The 24,006-nt window shown below is 37.9% G+C and overlaps 2 protein-coding genes across 2 annotated transcripts; both read right to left on the bottom strand.

The window, feature by feature from the left end:
• Positions 1 to 434: 434 nt before the first annotated feature.
• Positions 435 to 9,183, bottom strand: shisa4 (shisa family member 4). Its single transcript, XM_014967198.2, has 5 exons — positions 8,621 to 9,183; positions 6,183 to 6,360; positions 4,617 to 4,753; positions 4,333 to 4,524; positions 435 to 2,981 (listed from the first exon to the last, which is right to left on the bottom strand). The coding sequence occupies exons 1-5, from the start codon at positions 8,703 to 8,705 to the stop codon at positions 2,941 to 2,943; spliced, it is 633 nt and encodes a 210-aa protein (XP_014822684.2). The 5' UTR covers positions 8,706 to 9,183; the 3' UTR covers positions 435 to 2,940.
• Positions 9,184 to 9,378: 195 nt separating this feature from the next.
• On the bottom strand, positions 9,379 to 23,196 carry ipo9 (importin 9). Its single transcript, XM_088005742.1, has 24 exons — positions 22,918 to 23,196; positions 19,156 to 19,217; positions 18,922 to 19,008; positions 18,592 to 18,793; positions 18,165 to 18,253; positions 17,910 to 17,996; positions 17,060 to 17,179; positions 16,854 to 16,954; positions 16,645 to 16,703; positions 16,389 to 16,540; positions 16,208 to 16,306; positions 15,178 to 15,284; positions 14,901 to 15,040; positions 14,471 to 14,633; positions 14,012 to 14,238; positions 13,717 to 13,865; positions 13,474 to 13,602; positions 12,634 to 12,909; positions 12,059 to 12,225; positions 11,812 to 11,945; positions 11,552 to 11,671; positions 11,326 to 11,436; positions 11,178 to 11,254; positions 9,379 to 10,319 (listed from the first exon to the last, which is right to left on the bottom strand). The coding sequence occupies exons 1-24, from the start codon at positions 23,075 to 23,077 to the stop codon at positions 10,209 to 10,211; spliced, it is 3,129 nt and encodes a 1,042-aa protein (XP_087861868.1). The 5' UTR covers positions 23,078 to 23,196; the 3' UTR covers positions 9,379 to 10,208.
• Between the last annotated feature and the right edge of the window lie 810 nt (positions 23,197 to 24,006).

Here is a 24,006-nt window from a genome sequence, read left to right as displayed (position 1 = left end):
GTTGATTTTAACATTAATTTCATAGTTTCATTTGGTCCATTTTTCTAAAACCGATACTGGATGTGTATGTATGTAATGTAATGTATGTTTTTATTCCAGCAACATCAAACTTTAGGATTGGTTCTCAACCTTTTAACTTTATTGACTTTATTTTAACTTTATTCCCAAAAATTAAACTGAGCATACGCTTTTCAGCGACTTCTGTCCATAAACTGGCATTAAAACAATTAAAATTGTATTCAAAATCAAGGGGCTCCAGAGATTTAAAGCAGGTGTGTATTTATAGGAGTTATATGCTCAGAATTGGCCATCTTGTTTGACTGGAGGGCAACATGGACACCTACTGGCCAATCGTGTGTCATTACACAATAATCCTGTTTTCAGGTCTCGTATAAAAGCAAGTTCAGCCAACAAAATGCCACAACACACTGTCATGTTTTACAATCCAAAGTTAAAGTTTTTATTAATAGAAATAATTTCTTTTCATTTCATTTATGTTACAGTGTCATACTGTCCATACCATGGCAAGAGACAAATGCCATAGACATGTCATTTCTCCATCTACATATCAGTTTCATTAAAACACACTCATGGAGTTGGTTTAGAAGCAGAAACAAACATTAACATTATTGAGCAAAACTTTTATTAAACCACTTATGAAAGGAACAGAGAAAATCCCAGTGTTCTCAAGTTTCAACAAATCTGTACAGTTGGACACAGGAGTTGGTAATTCACACTAAAAAGAGTACCGATGGGTTTTTCTCCAGTTCACAGAGAAGATCAACACTGAGATAAGATACAGAATAAATCTCAGACGGTCATCTAATTTGATCAGCAGTGTTTTCTAAATGCATTTACTACAAATCTAACTAAATGTAGCCAGGGAGTCATCTGCAGGGGAAACGGGAAGCTTAACGTTAAAAAGTCTGAACATAACTAATGAACAGCTTGGCATTTTAGTAAATCTCTTGTTAAATCCAGACGTGAGAAGTCAAATCATTTTAGGAGGAAAAACGTATTTATTAACTCAAAGTATTGCATATCCTTTGCTGTTGATTTAATTAACATGTAATTGCAAGAGATGAGTCGACGTCATTGGCCTGTTTTCCTCTCAGCTTTTCATAATTCTGCAAAACAGCTGCAGTAAATGTATCCGTGTCTCAATTATATCTCTGCTTCGTGATAGAAATAAAATTTAAATTGTCATGTGTTACTACTTAGCAGCAGTTAGCCATCATCCTATTTTCAGTTTTGTTGAATTCATCACTACACAATAAAATAGAATATATAGCAAAAAAAAAAGCCAGTTTTTGTGTGTAAAACCCAACTTTGAATTGAATATTTTTTAGATAATTTCCTAAACTTCTTAAATTTTACTTTCCCTCAGATAATTTCGGGGTCTCATTTGTTTCTATTACTAAAGAGTTTTTAAATAAATCTTCGAATTTGAACTTGGGAAGAATTAAAATATTACAAGCACATGAACAGGATTTCCAAAAATACCAAGATATCCCTTTCAAGTATAAATGCACCAATCAGTCGATCAGATTTCCTTTAATGGACTCTGATTGGAGGTAGTGGATCACATATTCACTAGAACAAAGATCTCCTACCATGTTAAAGGCATGGACAGACATAATCTCACCTCCTTCATTTTATGACGAATTCTAAAGTTCTAATTCTATCAAGAAACCTGCAGTACATCTATTTTCAAATTATGTATTGTAGTCCTTACAAAACAAAAGGAACCCAATAAAATTTGAAATCAGCAGGTTAGACCTCAAAGAAAAGCAGAGATCAGTTCTGCGCAGAAAAAGCCTGATCGATGCATCTCTACTTGGAAGAACTTTATTTTGGTTCTGTAGTCGAGTCCAGATGGAACGGAGTCATTCACAGTAAGAGGTAACCTCAGTAATGACAGACACTCAACAAGAGTCCTCTGTTACAACACTACACTGTTTTAAAACAACTTGTTACAATATTAAACCAAGGAACAGTTTTACAAAATATGTAAAGAATATTCTCTCTTTTTCTTCTTCATGTTTTATTAACGTGAAGTGTAGACTGTTTAAATCAAGCAGTAGAACTCCCGTAACTACATAATTTACAGGAAATAAAAATGCAACATTTGCAGTTTTCTTGCCTGGCAGTGTGTCTAATATTAAAGTTTATTTTAAACCATTAAAAAAAAAACAGCTGAGGAGGAAAGCTAATCCTAACCGAGGAAGCACAATGATGCTAAGATGGCATCACTTATAACATGTCCAGAAATATTTGCACGACTCGTATATCAAAACAGATCAGGTTGAGTTTGAACTAACAGGTGAAAGAATTTTTTTTTTTTTTTCAAATAAAATTTATAATCAAAACATGCATCTCATTTGCTTTTTTTTTTTTTTTTGTACCTCAGCCTCAGGTGCAGTGAGACATAAACACAAATGGAAAGATGCTAAACTTCAGGATCTGGATAAAACACTTGTTAAGCAGAATCACAGCAGTTTCTTTAAATTTAACAAACATGAGAAAAGTTACACATTTTTTTCCCTTCAACACTTAAAAGAGTGCATCACAGGTCAGGTTCAACTTTGGTTTTCTGTAAGCCAGGGAGAACTGTCTTCTAGTGACACATAGAGCAAAACTCAAAATTTCTCGACAGATTCTCCACCTGTATGACGTGTGAAAAAAAAAAAAAAATCACCAAAAGGAAATATGAATTCAGGTTGCGGAACCGAATACGACTTACATTACTACTTTGGAAACGTAGGACGACGCTGCAAACAAACAGTAAACAAAGTAAAGATTAAAGTGCCTCCTTTCCTCCTCCGCATTGAAACCACTCCCTGTTGAGCTGTAGGTTTATTTTAATGGGTGTGTTAGGCTGCCTTCTCCTTTCCAAACAGTCATTTCTCTCAGCTGCGTTTTTGTGTGAAGATGAGCCCGTCAGCGACCAGGATACTGAGGTGGAGAGTAAGGTGGCGGGGCTGAAAAGATAAGAAAATCATACGAGTAAACAGCAAAAACAACACAGCACTTAGTCGACAGTTTTAGTTGTTTTTAGTCTTTGAAGAAAAACGGAAAGGGACTTGAGTCGGGAAGAACGACAGATCAGTCTCAGTAAAAAGGTGAAAGGTCGCCATGTAAGGAAGACAAACCTGAACACAGGTTAGAATCTGAGCCATCAAACAGACAATTTTTTAAGACGGAAACAATTTCATTACATTTTCGAACACAGACTTTTTAACTTGTGAACCCGACACTGCTGCTGAACTAACAGTCATTACGACTATATGTTGAGGACTTTGTCAATGAAGCTGAGTTCTGGAAAAAACATGCTTAGGGATGTCACAATATATTTTGCTGGCTGATAAATTGTCTCAGCAATTCTAGCAATAAACAATAATATTGTTCTGAGACCATTTTCAAGTAATATATTGATAATGGCATATTATTTGCCCTCTCAAAAATCAATAAACTTAAATTTTATGAAGACACTTAACACTGGAAATGGAAGATATTTTAAATATTCAAAATAAAACAAGTAAAAATAATAAATAAAATAGAAATAAAAAAAACACACACAAAATTATGATATCTCTATAAACAAAATTGCTATTCAATACATGTTAAACATCAGAATGGAAATTATTGAGCTCTTTTTAATTCATCATTGCTTTTGCAACAGGCTTTAAGACGCTCTGTGAAAATGTCACATATTTAACCCATTTTCAACAAATGTTGAAAATGGACCAGCGCATTGACCAGGGACCCGGCTGTCAAGCACGCAAAAACATTTTCAAAATATTTTTCTCATCAGTGAATGCATCACACCAAATGTTACCAGGCTGCAATGTCAACCACACTTTGTTGCGTGGGTTGTTACTGGCTGAAGAAGACTCAATCTTACTGTTCTTTTGAACAATCAACCCTTCTCTTCACTGGTCAAATTAGATTTGAAAATGTTGGACATCTCAGAGTTACTGATTTACATTCTGAAGAATATTCCCACAGAATCCGATGCTCCTGTTTTGCTAGCCTTGCTTAAGCTAAACAACAGAAAGATTGATCTTTTTTTTTTGCTTGCTAAGCTGAATAAACAAATTGCAAAATGCAGCCTTCAAGAGTTAGAACATTAGATTTCTTTTGCCATTGTCCAAATGCTGGCTCATTGATTTTTGATATAGGATGTTTGGATTGACAAACAATGGTATCTCCACTAAAACAATGAACCAAAAACATTCACATTTTTGAGCACCGTTAATTACACAAAATTTAAAAGCCTTTGATTTAAAAGAACTTAAAAGTTGTGGACAGAAATGTTTGGATGCGTTTTACCTTGGCTGTATGCCGGATCTATTGATTGTGATGGGTAAGGTCCCGGATGCATCATTGGGTAATGAACAGGCATGCCAGGATACTGAGGCGCCATAGGGTAGCCTGCATGTCGATACTCTGAAGGCCCAAGAGGTTTTCCGAACGCGTCGTGCATCGGCTCCACGGGGTAGCTGGCCATGGGGATGTGTTGGACTGGGGGGCAAAAATGAAAAAAAATAAATAAATAAAAATCCCAGTTATTAAATAAAATTTCCTCACATGGAGGCAAATATTGAAGGTCTTACCATCATATGGTGTCCTGCCTCTCTGCTGCCTCCTCTGGTAGAGGTAACAACAGGAGCACATGAAGCAGCAAACCATGGTGGCAATGATGGCCACGAACAGCAGAATGGACGACGCGATGCCGATTAAAGTGCTGGGACTGAGGAGAAAGGAGGAAAAACAGCAGGGAGCTTAAGTTTCAAAGTGCTCCACTTCTCACTTTGATCACCCAGTCCTCATGATGTTCCTGATCTGCTGCCTGTCTGAGGAGATTAAAGGAGAGATGACAGGCGCCTTCATTCACACACACACAGCCGTCACCTACAACTGCCCCCGACTTCACGGATCAGTAAACGACGTAAACCGCCCCGCATTTCATCTCAGCCTCCGACGCTCACTGATCTGATTCCCAGCAGGATGAAAACTGCAGGTTGTGATGGAACGGTTCCAGAAGTGAGCAGGAAAGCTGCTGTGCTGCAGCCGCTCAGGTACACAGCGGATCAATCCGGCGTTACCACAATCCCTCACATGGGACTGTAGTAGTGAACGTACAAAAAGGCCTGTCACAATAGTACATTTTACTGTAAGATAAATTGTCCCATAAGTTATTGCGATAAATGATAATGTCGTTGTTTTGAGATCACTTACAAGTAATGCACTGATAGAGGCGTTATAATGCAAGTTCGCCTTTTCAACGACCAACAAACTAAGTTTGTACAGTAACACTACACTGTTTTAAAACAACTTATTACAATGTTAAGTACTGGGACTGGAAGACAGCTTAAATATCCAAAATAAAACACAACAAACAAAAACAATTCAAAATTATTGTTCATAAAATGGATTATGAAGTCTGTAAAAAATTTACCCATCAAAAGATATTAATCATATTATTTAATTTCTAAATTATTTGCTGTGGGGCCCAAAATACCTTGAAAGCACTTCTGGGCTACTACAATGATAAAAAAAACGATATGTATCAAAAATAAAATTTCTTGAAACCGTTTTTTTATTTTTATCTCCTCAAAAACAAACTAAACATATTTTACTGATCTGGGTTCTGATTTCATAACCCAAACCTGCATGTGAGTAAAAGTTGCTTGATGTTTGTGGTTCGATTTACTGCAAAATTAATATGAATGCATGAGTCTTGTTGTTTGAGTCGTTTTCCGCCTAAATTTGTCTCTTTCAACACAATTTTACTTGTAAAATGTTTCAAGTAAATCTGCAGGCCGCACTTTGTACACCAGTGAACTGAAGAAAAGATACTGCAGCTGTTTAATGTCATTTGTCTAAATACAAATAGGGCTTCAGAGTTAATGGAATAATTTTTTTATTAGTATCACAACTGTCATTGCTTTGCAGATGCTGTTTATTTTCTGCAAACACAAGAAAAAAAAATGGTACATCTTTCAGGGAAGGTCATTTTTGTTAAAACATCAAAACAAAATAAATACCTGCTTCCTTACAGGGAATTACAAAAGTAAAAAAAAAAAAAGTTCCTGCAAACAACAACAAATAGACCATGGTGTTGACTAAATTATTAATACGTAATTAAATTACAACCCTGCTGCAGCAGGCGTCCCCACCTGAACTGGAACAGCATGCAGCGCTTCTGTTCCCTCTCCGTGATCATCTTGAAGGGATCCATGCAGCAGTAGCGCCGGTGGCAGTTGCCACAGCAGGATGAGATGGCAGGACAGTCGAAGCCGTTGTGCCAGGTGCCATTTTTATCCACGTACCACAGACAGTCCTCGTTCCCGCTGACTGCCAAACGACAGCAAACAGCGAGGCAATGAGGCGAAATGACACAACACGCAGTTTGTTCCAATCACAGAGGGGGATCTCCGATGTGCATTTTACAGAATTCATTTTTTATTCAGCCTCCAAAACCAAAAGAAATAAATGTTTTAAACAACAGTCCCTCTTGCTTTTATTAGCAGGAGCTGCAGTGCATTATTCAACACTTTCCCTTTGGCGGGGTCTGAAATCTGACTCAGGCTTAAGTAACTTAAGTTATCTAGAATGCAGCAAACGAAACTGTTTAAAAAATAAATTTCAAAATTGTTCTCCCCTAGAAAGTAGCTGGATTAGGTTTGGTCAGACAAATATCATTTAAAGACCAGAAAGGATATTATTGTAGTACAAAAATATGTCTTTTGCATTCCTTGTTCATACGAGTAATTTTATACTTCTATCAAGTTATGAATAAATAAATAAATAAAGATTGAGATTTTGGCATTTTCCATGGAAAAAAAATATCTAAGTATTGAGTATAAATGAATGTATGATTAAATAAAAAACTTTATGTGGCAGTCAATTAATTTATCATGCATTAATTATCAAATTCCACATAAAGCTACATGATTATCTCTAGACTCAACACATTACTTTATCAATAGCGAATGAAAATTGATCCTATAGACCTTTTAAAGACATCAACCAGACATCTCTTAAACAAAATTTAAGGCACAATTCAATCCCAGCATGTCGCAGCAGTCGTAGATCCTCAGTGCTTTATATAGTTACTTTCATGTTACTCAAGTAACGCTGGGAGAAAACAGGAATGTAACGTAAAGCGTCTAAAATCTTGAAATAATGTCACATTCTAGAAATTAAACCAGGAGTTATTGTTTTTCCATGCAGTTCCAACAGCTGTAAGGTCAGAGGTTGAGACACTCATTAACTTGTTTCTTCAACCTGGTGAGTCTAAATTTGGACGTTGACCTTTAACTGCTCGCCTCAACAACAACAACAAAAAATTATCCCCTTTGACACACAATTTTAATAAACTAAAATACTGTGGCTGAACTGCATCATGTAGCCTATACAAGGATATAAAATGTCTGTTTCATACATTATAGGCATGAAACTTAATTAAGGCATTAAAATCTGCTGCAAGTACTACCAATAGAAAGGGAGAAATATTCTGTTTTGAGGTTGTTTACAAGAGGTGCAGCTGAAAGCTGTAGTTGGAGGCTATAGAAATGCACCAATCAGGCCTTTTACACAGCCAATAATTGCTTACATTTTCTTTGAGCTTTGATTTGAACTTTTAATTTGCTTTCTAAAACTACAAAATGCAAACACATCTATAAAAACTTTATTAATTCATTACAAGGGAAAAAGCACATATGGTTATTTAACATCGTCGTAGCTTTGAATCCCTCCAAAAAATACTCTCCAGTGTTATCCTCAATATAATATAGGTAATATATACCTATATTATATTGTAAAATATTCCCTACAAATGGTCACACAATCAGTTGTATCAAGTCATTTTCCCGGAAACAATGTGTACACCACCTGAGCAAGCATGAGGGGACAGTAGAAAGAAATTACTGTCTTTTAACAAAACAAGATCAATAGGCTATCTAAAATAACTACCAAATAAATTTTTTTTTATCAAAAACAAGTTAGTTGGAAGAATTCCACAATAAAAAGTGGAAGTTTTCTTTTTTGATGCATTTCATGAAACTAAAAGTAAGAAAACAAAAACAGATTTTTACCATCAATAAGTGATTAAATATTTGCTGGATTGGAGCCTCACTACTTAGGAAAGTTTTTTTTTTTAAGTCAACTTATATGCATTTCTTACATTCTCCATATGTATATAAAAACAAATTATTTCCAAGAAAATCACTCCAACATGTGAGCATTTTAGCTTTGCATTTTTCTCCCCAAATTAATTCCCACTAAGTCAATTAAGGTGTTACTATAATTTCAAAATAACGTGAAAACGAGCAGCTAAATATAATTGGCATTTTCAACGGTATTATTGTGCAGTTATATAAGATTATCTCACTAGAAAAGACAATCTGATGTCATACTGAAACTTTTCATTATGATGACTGTCACAAACATTAAAAATATGTCCAATTAAGTCATTGTAGGATAGGCGTTATAAAATAAATCTTGTAAAGACTGGATGAATCCGTGTTAGTGGTTAGCAGGTAAGCTAGATAACGGCCAGGAGGAGTTACCATTAGCTAACGGTGCGGCCTGTACACAAAGCTTATAATCTTACCCGGAGAAGTGCAGGAGACGACGGCGAGCAGCGCCAAAGTCACCGAAATTGGGGACATTTTGCCCGTCGGAAAGACCATTTCCATCGTGAAATTGTGTGGAGCTGGGCGGCTTGGTAAGCAGCTACGGAGTTCTTCGGTAGAACCCCACAAAAACAGCCGCGGCTAGCGGTCGGTCTCAGGCATAATCCAAGATGGTTTGGGAGCTCAGCATGTGAGACGGGACGGAGTTGAACACTGGTGATTTATCCATGTAAACGTCGCATCGCGATGGTGACGCGGTACCCGGAGGAGCAGTCCGACGTCGGACGATGCCTTTGCGGTCTGCATGAAAAAAAAAAAACGCTCAACAAATCACCCTTTATAAGGACATATAATGCGAATAAAGCTATAATGTCTCAGAAAGACTTTATAACATATTTACAGATATAACTTTTGTGCAAAGACCGGACCACCCAGGCAATGTATTTAGTAAATAATGTTAAATGGTTACGTGTAGCTTAGGATTTCGAGCTATCCTGAACGCATCTTTTCTCTTTTCTCACCCCGTCCTCACGGATGATTTAGCAGCCTAATTTGTACCTTCACAACACCCTTTCTTGTGAAACCAAACTGTCAAAAATATGAGATGAAGAGAAATTAAGAATTCAATGAAAAACATGGTGCTAGATGGCACCTTTTTGATTGTGTAACTATTGATCAAAAGGGGTTGAAGGGGCTGTATCATAGATAGATATTGCTGTTTCATGGCAATGCAACATTGACACACCAAGTTCATTTTTAATGATCATTTGAAATGTTCCAAAAAATGTTAAAACAGCTACAAACAGCATGAAATGTAATTGTATTCAGTCATTTGCATACTTTTCCAGATAGAAGTTTACAATTTTCAGGGTCTAACACATAAAAAAAAAACTTGTAAATCTCCTGCTAGGAACTTTTATTTAGAAATATTTTTATTCTAAACTTCAATAGATACAATGAAATGACAAGGCATTAATTCAAAATGGCAACAGTGTGAATTCCCCAATTCCCACCAAACCCCGAGATATGACAGCTGGTCTAAGAGCTTTGCATTTCCTGTCAAACAGTCACTGTTTTTCTGGAATATAAGGCCACCAGAGACTCCTTCACTAAAGTGATAGATTTCCTTCAGCCAGTGTAAAGTCTTTCGGAAAAATTTACCTTGTTGCATTTCCACTGCAGATAGAAACACAAATATGATAGGCTAAATTACAAACAGTCGGCCCAGATGTTGAGATTCATTAGTCCTTCTCAGCAAAGACCTGTCCCTTTTCTTGTCCAGACTGAAGGTCTTCAAGAGTATGTTTGACCTTTTAGGATGAGACTTGTCCAGCCTCTTAGCGTCGGCAAGGTCCTTCATCTCATCATTCACATGAAGTGAAAAAAGGAAGTCAAAGTTAAGTGCACAAGTTCTTTTCCAAGTTGTGCCCCTCCTGCCTCTATCGATCTTTGTCCTTCTGTCCTTTCACTTAGTCTTAAATTTATCATGAGTGACGTCACAGGGCGACAGAGGGACATTTCAGGGTGGTGTTGATGGAAGATGAGTTGGAGTATCAAACAGCACGACTACAGGCCTATAGACTGCAGGGTTTGTCTTTCAGCGTTGTTGAGGTGGTTTGAGAACATGCTGTAGCATGGCTGCTGAGCAAACTGTGTCAGAAAGTCTGTCAGGTAAGCCTGAGGAGAGAAAGAGTGGAGTATTAAGAGAAATCTTTACAAATGGTTAAAAATAACTATTAGTTCATATTTTAAAAAAATAAAATAAAATATGCACAAGAAAAAAAAAATCTGTTAAAAGAACAATTTTCATTTTGAAATTTTGTCTTGGCAGATTTAAATTTCCAGAATTTTCAGTCAATTTAAATGGGCTGTTTGAAAGTGCAAATACTAAAGTCCACTATGACTCATTGGTAGACACTTTTTACGGTGGTCAAAATTAAATATTTTAATCAGAAAATTATCTCTGGATAGCTGGACGACAGGATAGACAAGTAGACAAAAGCATACAAATTATAGCTGCACCGATCCACCTTTTTTCACTCCTGATATCGATACAGATATCTGAGGTTTAGATATACTGATCCAATATAGAAAAACAGCTGAAATGATGTACAACGTTCTTTTTTTCGTTTTTTAAATACAGACATAATGTAGTGAATTACAAAATTGTTTGATGACTCTCCACTAGTACAGCACAATTAAATACATCAATAGTCAATGGAAAAGATACTGACAAAAACAACAGGTGTACTATCTTGGTCAAATGTGTAAAAACAAACAGCAAAAAAACCTTTCAAACGATTCAGAAAGTGCAAAAAGGAATTCTAAAGATAATGTAAAATAAATAATAAAGCATGAATTCGTTCAGAACATAGCATAGAATTGGACTGAATAGATCCGTGTTCATTGATCAGGCACATTGTCACAGAAACCCGATCTAGACTTTTTATTATTTTTCAATATCAGAACTGATGCAAATACTAATACCGGATCGGTGCGTCTCTAATACAAATGAACTAAAAAGTGAGCATGTACCTGAAGATCGATCTGATAAATGGGGTCTTTCAATGCGTCTGGATCGTCCTCCTCATCATCCTCATAATAATCGTCATCTGTCAAAAGAATACCAGTATTAAAAATGTCAATTCAGGTAAAACCAAGACACTCAACAAAAATACTTTACCATATTTGTTAGATGAAATGAGATCGGAGAGCAGTTGCCCTGCTAATCCTTCATCCTCATCATCATCCTCTCCCTCCCCGTCCTCCTGGTCGTCCCACATGCCGCTGGGATCTGAGACAGAAACAGAAAACGGGCGTGCAGGTTTTATTGGGAAAAACTCCAAACATAACATAAAAACATTTTTATTTTCAGTAGAGGATTGACTATTTTCATCGCTACTCCTCACCGTGGCTCCAGTCAGCAGCGTTCGCCCTGCTGGCGTTCGCTTCCACCACCGTCGATAACTCGTTGATGATTAGTTTAAAGATTTTCACAAGTAAAGGAATGTTCGTCCAGCGTTCTGGGTCTATAAAAACCAATCATCAAAAACAAAAGTATAATAAAACAACATAAATTTAATTTACTACATTCCAAAAAAAAAAAAAAATATGTGCCACAAAAATGAGAATTTATTGTCGCTCAACTTTCTCAATAGTTTAGATTTACTTTTGGCAGATTTGGAGCGAGTGCGAATGCCGTCTTCAAGATTGTAGATTTCTTCCCCCTTAACCATGATGTCCTGAAGTCGCTTGTCGTCAGCGTTTATGCCATGCTGCAGAAGTTTGCACAGCGCCACGGTGCTGCACGGATAAGCGCACAAAGATGGAGACAGTTTGAGGGAGGCGAGAGAAGATAAGTGAAGTTCCAGCCCAACTAGAGCAAAAACATATGCAAGAAAATAAAGTCGTCTGACCTGACTTTACCCTCGTACTGTCCGTAGAAAAGATGCTGCCTGCTCATCCACTCCGTCATGACGAACTCCAAGGCAGGTTTTCCCGTCGGCCCTGGCAGACTGCACAGAAACTCCAGCAGAGGCTCCAGCTGGGAGTGGACCAGGTGGGCAAACACCATGATGAGAGACTGCAGGATGAGAAGGGAGACAGATCAGGAAACAAGGCAACTCCAAGAAAACACAGTGAATGTCTACCAATATAGATGCATCTCAGTTAATGAGAAAACTGTCAAAAGTTTTTTTTTTCTTTCAGTAATTCAATACAGGGAGTGAAAGATTTATTGCAAACAGAGGAATGTTTCTGTCCAATACATGGAAATACTTCACAGTAGGATAATTCTGATCCAAAAATATACTTACTTTAACATTTTGTCTGGTTTTACTTTCTGCCAGCCATAACAATCATGATAAAAAAAAAATAGCTTGCAATATAATGCTCTGTGTGTAATCAACCTACATGAGTTTTGGTTTTTGAGCTGAACTGCTGGGATTCTGATTTACTGAGATTGGCCCGTCCTTCCATCTCTCCTGCCTACCTGCATGACGCTCAGAGCCTCGGCTTGCTGCATTTTGCTCAGGATGGCTCTGAGGATGTGGTCCAGCTGGTCCCCGAGCTCCGTCCCAGCCCGAGAGATCAGAGTGGACACCAGCCGTCCCACGAAGACCGCCGTGGACTCAGAGGTCCGGGGGTCCAGCAGCTGGTTGACCACCTGCATGACGTACCACAGGCCGCTGTTGCCCTGTTCGTCCCTCCACTGGGCAATCTGCTCCAGGGCCACAGAGACGTACGCTCGCAGGCACTCGCCTCCGTTCTGGCGAGACGGAAAGAAACATGAGAAAATTCCCTCATTCCCTCATCGTTTCAACTTCTAATGCCAGAATTCAAAAAAGTCAAAATTAAGACCTTTTAACGCCACCTTGAATGAAATCAAAGACCAGAAGAACTAAAAATATCGGGAATGGTTGGAGGATCCAGCTGTATTAAAATCAAGCATAGCAAAAACTGATATTTTCTGGATTTGTTTGTGTTTTTGCCGGCAGCTTTGTGCTTTTCACACCACAGTTGGCCCTTTAACACCCACGGCGCCAAGTGTTTTGCACAAAATGCACGTAGCCTTGAATGGGCTGGCAGTATGAGTGAGAGTGGTGAAAACAAACGTCGTCCAGCCAACTGGTGATAAATTAGCATTTACCCGCAATAGAGCAAAAAAGCTCACTATCTACCTAGCAGGTCTGTTAGCAGATATTTAAAGGCTCAAGTCTCAGAACGTAATGATGACAATCTGTAGGTGCAACTCAAAGTTTTGCTTGACAGAAAAGTTTTGCGGGGGAAAAAAAAAAACTACATATATGTGAATATATGAAGCTTTTATTACCTGCATTATTGTGTGGTCATCAGTTCGTAAGGTGCACTGTGCTACCACAGGAAAGGCCTGACACACCAACAGCTCTGACAGAGGGGGCTTTGTGTTTCGGACCACTGTGGCCAGAATGTCTATCGATGTCTGCAGAGACAGAGAAATAAATGAGTGCAACTCCAAGGAATCGAAACATCGAAAGAACCAATGAATCAAACAACAACAGAAATAAACATAACATAAATGATACGTTCCACTTACAGCACAGAGTCCAGAGGGGATCTTATCCGGTGGCGCCTGCATGATGCTAATTAGTGTGGGAATGAGTCGCATCTGCATGGGGCCCTGACAGCCTTCGATCTGAGCCAGCTCCTTAAAGATGTCCTGAGCCAGGGCAGCCACCACAGGGTCTGACAGGGGAAGACGAGAAAAGGTCACTTCTAAAAGATTAAAGCCTTAAATAAAGATAAAAACTGAATGTACTGGATATAAAGTCGGGTTAATAGGAAGAAGGTGTTCCAGGAAGTGATTCTGGTCAATGGAGCTGCAGAAGTACCGTTGTTATATTTGAGGAAAATGGCGATTGTGAGCGGGCAGATTTTGTTCTCGGCGCTGGTGGTGAAGGCCGGGTCCACGGTGCAAACGATGCAGAGCGTCTCCATGACGAGTGTGAGCACCTCTGAGCTGAATTGGGCAGCAAGCTGGACCAGTCCCTCCAGTATGCTGGGGAGGAAAGGCTGAAGGATGTGCGTGCTCTCCGACAGCTTCAACTGGTCACAGTAACTATAAAAAAAAAAAAAAAAAGCAAAGTATGAATAAAAATGTACGTAGTTCACAGATTTCATTTTTTTTCCACTTCACAACCATGTGTTGGTCCAGCACATAAAAAGCCGTGTGAACTACATTAGAGATTATAATTCTGATATTCTGATATGAACACTTGTACAAGGTCCAGTAAGAGATGGTAAATGGACGTTATCATAAAAAGCTAAACCACAGCAAACGGTGAGCTCACCCCCAGATGGCCCGGACCGCCGAGATGCGGACGGATGGAGGTTGGCTGTCATGGAGACCGCTGACTGTGGCCTGGAGAAACTGCTGGATGAGTTCAGGAGACATGGCTGCAGTGAAGCGGCTGGCCGCCCACAGAGCACGGCCCAGAAGGAACGGGGATGCAGCTGAGGAACAAGAAAACAAAAGACTGTAAAAACAAGACAAAAAAAAAAAAAAAAAACAGAAACCAACTTTATGGAGCACATCACTTGAGCTAAGTTATTTCTTTTCTTTTTGACAGAGAAACAAGTTATTTTCTTAACATTAAACAAAAGGGTAAAAACAATCTGTTTCTAACGGAAAAATAGGAAAATGATCTAAAACAAGAAAATGACAAAATGACAAAAATGTTGTGCGTCTTTTTGTGTTTGTTACACATCTGACTCTCTCACCGGTGAGATTAAGATCGGCCAGGATGACGCTGGCCAGAAAACCGTGCATGTCAAACTGAACCCGACCGTTCTTCACGTTCTCTGTAATGATGGTCTTGACTGAACCGAGGGCCAACATGCAGGCCTCATGAATCTTCCACCTAGTTAGGAAAACAGGAAAAAAAAAAAAAAAGAAAAACAGAACATATGAACAACAAATTCCCTTACTCTACCTGAATGTAATGACTTGAACACATTTCATAACTAAAAGCCATTTGAGTCGCTGTTCTCCCCTCACCAGTGCTCACTGCCACCATTTTTAGCTTGTTCTGCCTCCTGGAGGTGTCTGGTTGCAGCTGCTGCCAGCGCTGCTGCACTTTCATTCTGGAACTCTGCAGCCACAGCCTGTAACAGGAAGTGAGACTTCAGCACCATCACACTCTCACACACACACACACACACACACACACACACACCCCCGCCCCCCCCACACACACACACACACACCCCCACACACACACACACAACTCAAAGTCCTCTCTTGTGGGGTAGCAACTACAATAATTGTATTAATTGATTGTTCTATCAATTCATTGGGGAAAGTAAATCGGCACATTTCGCAGATTTTTCATTTAACCACTTATATGCCAATATTAGAAATATCTTTCAAAAATAAATTTCAAAGGTATTTCTAATAATATTTTTGTTTTTAAAATAAGGAAAACATTTTATTGCTGAAATGTAACAACATTGTATTTCTTTGGTATACACTTTATCATGCGAAAAGCTCAACCCATTCTACTCGACTTAACTTCAATACAATGTAGGATTCATCTGTTGATTATTTTTTGGATTGACCAATTAATAATTGGATCACAAAAGGTGCTCAGGAGATTTTTTTTTATTATTTATTACAGAACCAGGTGAAGATAAAACTATGCTACTTGAGGAGTGTTGGATAAAACATATTTACCGACAAAGAAAGTATTTTAAAATCTGAAATGAATGATGTATACATTTTTGTGCAGTTTTAGCTTAATTACAGCTCAGTCTATGTTGTTCTTTCAGCAAAATTGCCTTTTTAGAGTTTGTATACTACAGTTAATGATTAATTTATTCCTAAATTAATTGATGACTGTGTCAATAATCGATTAATCACAATTAATTGTTTCAGAATAGTCCTTTAACTCATACATGAGAAACAGAAGTCAAGAAAAATGTAACAAACATCTATTTTTTGTCCATAATCTGAGTATAATATATATGGACAGGCTGAACTGCAGCTGACCACTGCTGACCACAAGCTCTTTGTTTTATGTGAAGCTCACCAGCAGTAGGTCCTGAGCAGAGATCCGGACAGAGTAGGAGAAAGTGTCATCGTCCTCATCCTCTACAAACTGCTGAGGGTTTGCCGTCCAAACTTTGACCTAGTCATGGAAAGCGCCGTTCAGTCAAGACAAAATGATTTCTCACAGGATCTGGCAGAATTACACGTCGGCGGTTCCTCACCTGGTCCTCTGTGATCTGCATGTACAGGATGATGTAGTAGATGAGCTCTGGCAGAGCTTTCCGCACCGTGCTCTTGAACTTGTTGTTCTCCAGCAGCGTGTGGACAAACTCAAAGATGCTGAACACCAGATTCTCAAAGCCCAAAACCTCTCCTGGAAAAATGAGTACAGGACAAAAACGCTGATGTAGAATTACTGGTGAAGGGAGGAAATAGGGGAATGTAAAGAATAGACTGGAGGAGGTGGATTTTGCTAACCGTCTGAGTCAATGGGGTCGTCTACTTCCTCAGTGTAGTTGACTTCAGTTCTTACATAAGTGAATTAAAAACTAAGGACTAACAAACTGAAACAAAGTATTTATATTTCAGATGTTTTGATTTTAAAATTAAAAAAAAAAAAAGCGCAGATTTATTAGCAGAAAAACTATAACCAATAATTAACATAGATCTGGTGATGTGAGGGATATAAAGCTGCACTTTCAGTCAGTGTATTCCAGACGATGGGTAATATCTGCTGCATAGACGAAACCATCGGTTTGGGGAAGTTCTTCACTAAAGCTGTTACTGCCTGTGAAAAAACCCCCAAAACAAAACAAAAACACATAAACATGTATTTTTTTTGTAGCCTTTACAAACATCTGTAACAGAGAGGCTTCGATCCTCAACCTCTCACCTTCAGGACTTCCATCTTGAGGCCGCTGTCAGACGAGGGTCCATCAGGCATCTGCAGAGCCTGCACAAACGCTTCTGTAAACTGCTGCACCACCGGGAAGATCAACGCTTTAGCAGCACCCTAAACATAAATGCACAAAGTTATCATCATTCACAAATAAAAATGTATCTGGAAAAAAAAAAAAAAAAAAAGTAAGGCTGCAACAAATGATTATTAGAATAACTGATTATTCAGACAATCACATTACAAAATAACTGATACAGTCTGAAGATTTTCCTTTTTATACAATATTGTAAATATTTTAAAAGATGCAAATAATCTAATAATTTATTTAGTAAATTAATTAATTTGTTAGAAAATAAGCATGTTACTGCCTAAAATGCAACAACATTCCTTAAGTGAATACTTGATCATTTGTAGCAAAGGATGCATCTGCAGCTAAAAAAATACTTTTAACATAAATATGTAAAGAAAAAACTCAGGCCTTTATGCTTGATGTAATGAAATGAAATGTAGGGGTAATTTGTTGATTTTTTTTGATTAATCGATTAATAATTGGATTGAAAAAGATACTTAATAGGAGAGTTTTTTTAAACAGAATTAAAAAAAAACCAAAGTTCTTCTTTTGTTTGTATCTGTATGTATCTTTTTTTAAAGTTTTGGCTTAATTGCTACTGTGACTTTCAGAAAAAACAAAAGCAAAGAAACTGGGTTGATTGAAATATTTGCCGCAAGAACGTTTCAGAAATACTGAAACAGAAAAGTTCTAAAATGTGATGAATAATGGAAATCATATTTTGAAACGGATGTTTCATGAATCAGACAGGTGTTGATGTGAAACTGGCTTCACCTTTTCAAGCTCTTCAATAGCACAGATGAGGTTTGCACATGTGGTGAAGATCTCCACTGCTCTGGAACGGGTACGGATGCTGTAAACCTGAGATTATTAGCAAACATGAGGGAGAAGTACCATACCGCACAGAGAAAAGCATAAGACCCTTTAAGTTAGAGATACACAGAATACAGTTTAGCTGGCTATTGGCAGACTATCATTTTTTTTAGCTTATTAGTTCCATAAATAAAACTGATAATACTGCTGCAGCACCTCCGCCATGGTAAAGATCTTGTACATCTCAGGTAGGATGACTGGAGCCACCAGAGGCATCTGAGTGTCTGTCACCTCGCGGGTGAACTCTGGAAAGGAGGGCATCCAAAATAAAATTCAAACTAAAGAAAAAATTATTAGTTACTAAATGCAACCTCGGTTTTGCAATTTCACTATTATAAATAATGTATACAAGCTTGACTAGCAACACCTATCCAATGATAGGCTCTCCAAATACTTGGTATCATCATTAAAAAACATTTTGTATAGATTGAAGTCTGACAAAAGGGACACCAATATAAAATAAGTGAATACACAAAGTAACATAATGTCCAAACACAATAAAAGAAGAGATTAACAAGCCACTGAACGTTTAGACTAAACCAAGCTGTGACTGTCTAAAGAATTTATTTATTTTTTAAGATACCTGTGAGGACCCTCATGGCTCCATGAACTGCGTTCACATCTCCGCTGACCAGCATCTCCATCAGCAGGGTGAAGAGCTGTGGCCACGCCTCAGGCCAGTCCCAGTGGGCGATGGCCGACACGGCGTAGGCGACACTGGAGCGGACCTTGCTGATGGACTCCCGCAGGCCGCTGGGCAGCAGCTCCCTGATGGCGGCTTTAGCCTGATGGGACAAGATCACTCAGGAGTCAGATTTTACTGTAATACTTTGAGATATCTCTAAGAGCCATCGCCGTGGATGAGTGGGCTGAAACTAGTCTGACGAAGTTGAATCCACCTGTGAACGTTTACCTGATCTGTGGTTTCAGGAGGCCTGAACTTCTCTGAATGGGCGCACCAGTGAGTCTCCACATACTGCTTCAGGATGACAGATGCCAACTGCAAACACAAACCCAATACTTGTTAACCTAGAAAAGTTCCCATAGGGGGAAACAGACAAACAGCGAGTCAGTATCAGCATGACAAACAGAATACAAGACCTGATTTTAATGCATGCACGTGGAAAGAAATCCAAGTTGTACTCACTTGACGGATGGCGAGCGCTCCCTGAGGGTCAACTGTAAGCTCTGCCAGGTGGACGCCAAACTCTGGAATATAAAAACATCAATTAGGCTGCTGGTAAAATTGACTTCTTATAAAGATGCACAATGAGACCAAATTAGTTTCAAACCATGTCAAACAGGAAATGTAGTAAGCGGAAGGTCAAAAACACAATGATATTTAAGAAGTTTCCATTTGCACAAATGCAGAAAATGTAACTTATTGAACACTGCACTGACTCTATAAGACCCCACTGCAGCAACAAAGACCTGCTTTGACACCAAGATTAATTATCATTTCAAAGTGTCAACTAAAATTGAAGCTTAAAGTGGCAGAAATAAATACGTTTTATAGAGATTTAAACATGGTGAGATTTTTTTTATGAGCATTTGTACAAAAATTAAGGATGGGCATCATTTGCCACTACTTGGTTAAGCACTAAAATCAGTACCTAAAAGCAGGGATTTTCTCTCTGAACCTTCCACAATGGCTCTTAACAACTTTTGTTAAAATAATAACTAACAAACTAATGTTTTTAACTACAGGTAATATAACAAACACAAGTTTTTAGCCGTTTTTCTTGTAATATTTGCATTGAATCTCCACAGTGATACCACTCATATGTTTTACTTCTGTTTTTCCTGTCATTATGTTGGAATCTATAAGCTTTTAGGTTTCACATCTTTTTCCATCCAACAGAGAAAAACAAAAACATCCTCTTCATGCAAAATTTTATGTTTAGCTTTATTTTAAATAATAACAATGACATCAAATTTACTATTAGAATCGATATGAATCTAAAATTAAAATGACAACTGCAGCTTTAAATAGTCTTTTTTTTCTAGGCTAACCTGAGAGGAAAAACGGCTCATCAGGTTGTAAAGATTGCGGAGACGACTCGAAAGATTCCAACCTGGCATGGCAAGCATGCAGAACAGGAGAAAAATTCACAGTTCAGGACGAGCATGAACCTCATCAGCTCCACCTCTAGCTGGCTTTCACCAAGTGACATCAGGCGCCAGAAGACAATGTTAGTGCTGACAGTCCTGCAGAGCTGCGGCCTCAGAGAGAGGGGCCTGCGGAAAGGGTCGGCGCTGCTGCAGCGCCCGCTCACTGCGCGCTCAATTAACTTTTCAGCAGCAGCACGATTACTGCTGGACAATAGAAGGTCAGAGGGAGAGCGTTAGCTACCGACCATGACACACTTACTCTACAGATGATGACAAATCTATTGGCATCCCTGAAACAGATGGGTAAAATGCTTAAAAACAGACATCACTTTATAATCTCGCATTGAGAATAGTTTTAGTAACTAACAGCAGATTTTGTCCAAAAAAATGCGTTTTAACAAAAAAATAAATAAATAAAAAATGACTGTGATACCTTACAATATATATTACTGTGCCACTGAGCTGTTTTGCACCAAACACTTGAGGTGGTTTTGATCTCATACAAATACACATGTCAAGACACCTCATGTACATTGCAACAGGCATGGCGGGAGCCCTGTTATGCTGTGGGATTGTTCCTCTTCCAGATGAAGGAAGATTATTTAAGTAGATGGATTCATGCACTCAAAATATTCTAAATAAAACCGGTAAACTGAAAAACAAGTTTTTGTAAAAAATAAACATTCATTATGAGAAAATTAAGGAATTATTTTTCCACCAATTTAAGCAGGAAACGTTCAACAGAAAATCTGGAACATAACTTCACCTCTCCTGTTACAATGACAAATTTAAAACATGTGATCTCACTTGTGAAGCATCTGAACTAGGACTCAGATGTTGCTTTTGCAGGAAGCTGGGAGCTTCAATAACGGGATATTTGGGAAATTCCCTCCTTCCCCCACTGGAAATCTGTCTAAACTGAACTAAGCTTAGACACTGAAAGTTTGAGTTTTAGTTTAAATGGTTAATTTAGACACTGACCACTAACTGAACACGAGTTGCTTTGAGTGTGAAACATTTGTTTTATGGATTATTGAATTGCTTGAACACGTTAGTTAAGTCACCTTATAAGAAATACCAACTAAAACTTTGTTTATTTTAAGCGCTGACCAGTCTTTCAGTGACGTCATTTGATTTAATAATTCAGCCCGAGCTCCAGTGAACCGCAGCCACAGATTGTGTGACGACACAGAAGTTAGCCTCTGAATCGGAACTTCATCCGCTACACTTCTGTAATAAACGATTTCACATTCAACCAATCTGGACCACTTCTCAGGTCAAATTAATGAATTTAAAAAAAAAATTATTATTGAGCAAACCTGAGCAAAACTCCTCCACAATGCCAGATAATTTCAACTACTTTTAAGATTTATGAAATCTTCAACACATCCGTAAAATCCCAAATATGCGATTTCAATTTATTTTTTGGCTTTTAAACTAACTTAGTAGTTAAAAAGCAGTTATTTGACAAGTCAGGCATAAATTAAATTATTCTGCAGAGATTACAGGTTACTTAAAACATAATTTGGTGTGAAGAACCCATTATTTCATGAGTTTTTTTTTTAGTTTTTTTTACTTTTGACATTTAAACCACCTTAGATAAAGTGCAGCTTGGAAGCTAATCTAAACTGAATTATTCTGCATTGGCTGGAGATGATTTAAAATCATGTTAATCTTGCTTGAAAGTCACCAAGGTTAGAATGAGTAAATCTGATTTGAATAACTCTATCCTGATTAGATTATCTTTAAGAACACTTTACATATATTGGAATTTATATACAAATAATAAAATTATACTCATTTTATTTTTTAGCATTTAGTTCACCATTGATGTGGTCAAGCTTTAAAAGTGTTGTTCTTCAACAGTCAACAATGAACTGAAAAATGTTATGTTAAATATGCAGATTATTTAGAAGATGTCTTGGATCTTCTGAAGCTTGAACACATAATGATGGTTTCAATATATTTTGTATTGAAAATACAAAATATATTGTAATTTTCAGTAATGTCTACTGTTATGTTATAATGTTTAATACATTATAAACCATAATAATGTAAATCCCCCATCATATTTGAAACCAAATGTTCTACACTGACCAAAGACTTTTGTCAACAGTTTGGGATTTGCGAAACCTTTACTCTATTTAACACAAAAAGGAAAATTAAATGCCTTTTTTGGTCTTAAGAAGGCTAATTTCCAAAATAAGAGTTAGATAATTACAGTTTGTGGGTTGAAAACTAGAAAGTCCAGTCTCTTAAAATGTGGAATATGATTAATAAACGTTTCACAAAAGCATAAGGTTTCGTTTTCAAGTAATTATAATCAGCTAAGTCCGTTTGGAAAAAGATTACCATTTCATACTATTTCAGATGTTTAAAACGAATAAATGCGGTTCAGATCCCTTAAAAGTGGTGAAATGACTCTTTATTGAAAGCTCCAAACTGGATACCAACTTCAGCCTCGCTCACATGTGCCGTTTCTAACTCAAGCTAGGATCGCGCTAATGATTACATTGCAACACCGCTAGCTGTGGGCTGTTTCAATCTGTTAGGCTAAAAACAACTGCGATCACAAGTCCTAGAAATAACAAGCATATTTACAAGCTCTTATACCATTTTAGTCCTTAATAACTTCTACTAACATGGCCTAACATTAGCTGCCTGGAAGAGTCCGTCCAGTACGGCAGTTAGCTTAGTTCACTTAAGGCATGAATAAACCAGCACCCAGGATAATGAAAGAAGCTAAAACGCTTAAATGTTAAACATTGGTGTGGTGTATAACCCGACCACCTCTCACCTTCTGTCACCTCCAGCACTTTGATCTGCTCCTCAGCGGCGGCGCGCACTTCTTGCACCGGAGACAGGATGGCCGTGAGCGTCTCAATCAGAGCCTCCTTCAATCCCTGCTGGACGGGTCCGACAGCCGGGACGGCCCGACCGTCACCCGCTGCACTCATGCCTGCTGTGTCTAGGCTCGCAGCTCGCTGTGGAGAGTTCAGCTACCCGGGTAGGAGCGGAGCCAGAGAGCCACGGCCACCGAGCGCGCCAATGCATGGAAAAGTAGAGGCGGGGCTATGCTGGAGGAAACATTATTCAGTCGTTCCGTTTTTTTGGTTGTGCTTTTGAGCTACAGCGCCCTCTAGCGGAGCGGTTGACAAAGTGCTTTAGAAAAGCAGCATTTTTTATATAGATTTTTAGTTAAAATATCTGGAAAGTCTAAGTCACACTCAAAATAGTAGTCCACATATAAACCTTTAGTAAAAACTTTAAAACGTGTACCTTTTTAATTGTCGTTTATATATAACTGTTTGTCTTTTGGCCAAGTCTCTCTTGAAAAAGAGATTTTATCTCAAGGAATTCCTAGTGAAATAACGGTTAAATATAAACTGGTAGAGTGTATTTGTCTTTGATATTTAAAGAAAAAAAAACACAAACGTTGACTTTTTTCTACTTATTGAACTAAAATTGAAGTCTCAAAACAAATAAACTGCTAATTTTTCCAACTGTTCACAAATGTGAAAATAGAAATCGATCAAAAGTGCTTTAGTTATAAATCACTGCTTAGAACAGGGGAAAGACGAACGTTGCTCTTTTAATACAGTAGGTGGTGCTATTGTGCAGAATCACCAGATATCTGCTCAATGCATTTCATGCTGCCAGATAAGACCTGATTTGATGGGTTTTTTTTAAAGCAGCTAAACTCTTATTTTCAGACCCTTTGATGGTTTCCTTTTATAAAAGAACAGGAGTAAACTGAGGACTGAATTTTACAGAAATGATCTTCATCAGTTTCCAGACTTATGGATGTGCCAATGAAAGGAGTTACTGAAAGATTAACTACAGCACAAAAGCCTGCTTTATTTTTAAAGAGGCCTTTTGCATCCAT

This window comes from Poecilia mexicana, unplaced genomic scaffold, assembly GCF_051168715.1.
Source record: "Poecilia mexicana isolate PSO_F unplaced genomic scaffold, ASM5116871v1 scaffold_5, whole genome shotgun sequence".
NCBI classification, from domain to species: domain Eukaryota; kingdom Metazoa; phylum Chordata; class Actinopteri; order Cyprinodontiformes; family Poeciliidae; genus Poecilia; species Poecilia mexicana.
This window is presented reverse-complemented; position numbering and strand designations above follow the sequence as displayed.

Excerpts from the sequence above, each read along its gene's own strand:
- ipo9 (XM_088005742.1), bottom strand. The coding sequence starts at position 23,077 with ATGAGTGCAGCGGGTGACGGTCGGGCCGTCCCGGCTGTCGGACCCGTC. Across the intron at positions 17,180-17,909 it reads CTATTGAAGAGCTTGAAAAG|GGTGCTGCTAAAGCGTTGAT; the intron begins GTGAAGCCAGTT and ends ATTTATGTTTAG. Across the intron at positions 15,285-16,207 it reads CTGCTCAGGACCTACTGCTG|GCTGTGGCTGCAGAGTTCCA; the intron begins GTGAGCTTCACA and ends TTCCTGTTACAG.
- shisa4 (XM_014967198.2), bottom strand. The coding sequence starts at position 8,705 with ATGGAAATGGTCTTTCCGACGGGCAAAATGTCCCCAATTTCGGTGACT. Across the intron at positions 4,754-6,182 it reads TGCATGCTGTTCCAGTTCAG|TCCCAGCACTTTAATCGGCA; the intron begins GTGGGGACGCCT and ends CTTTCTCCTCAG. Across the intron at positions 4,525-4,616 it reads AGGCAGGACACCATATGATG|TCCAACACATCCCCATGGCC; the intron begins GTAAGACCTTCA and ends TTTGCCCCCCAG.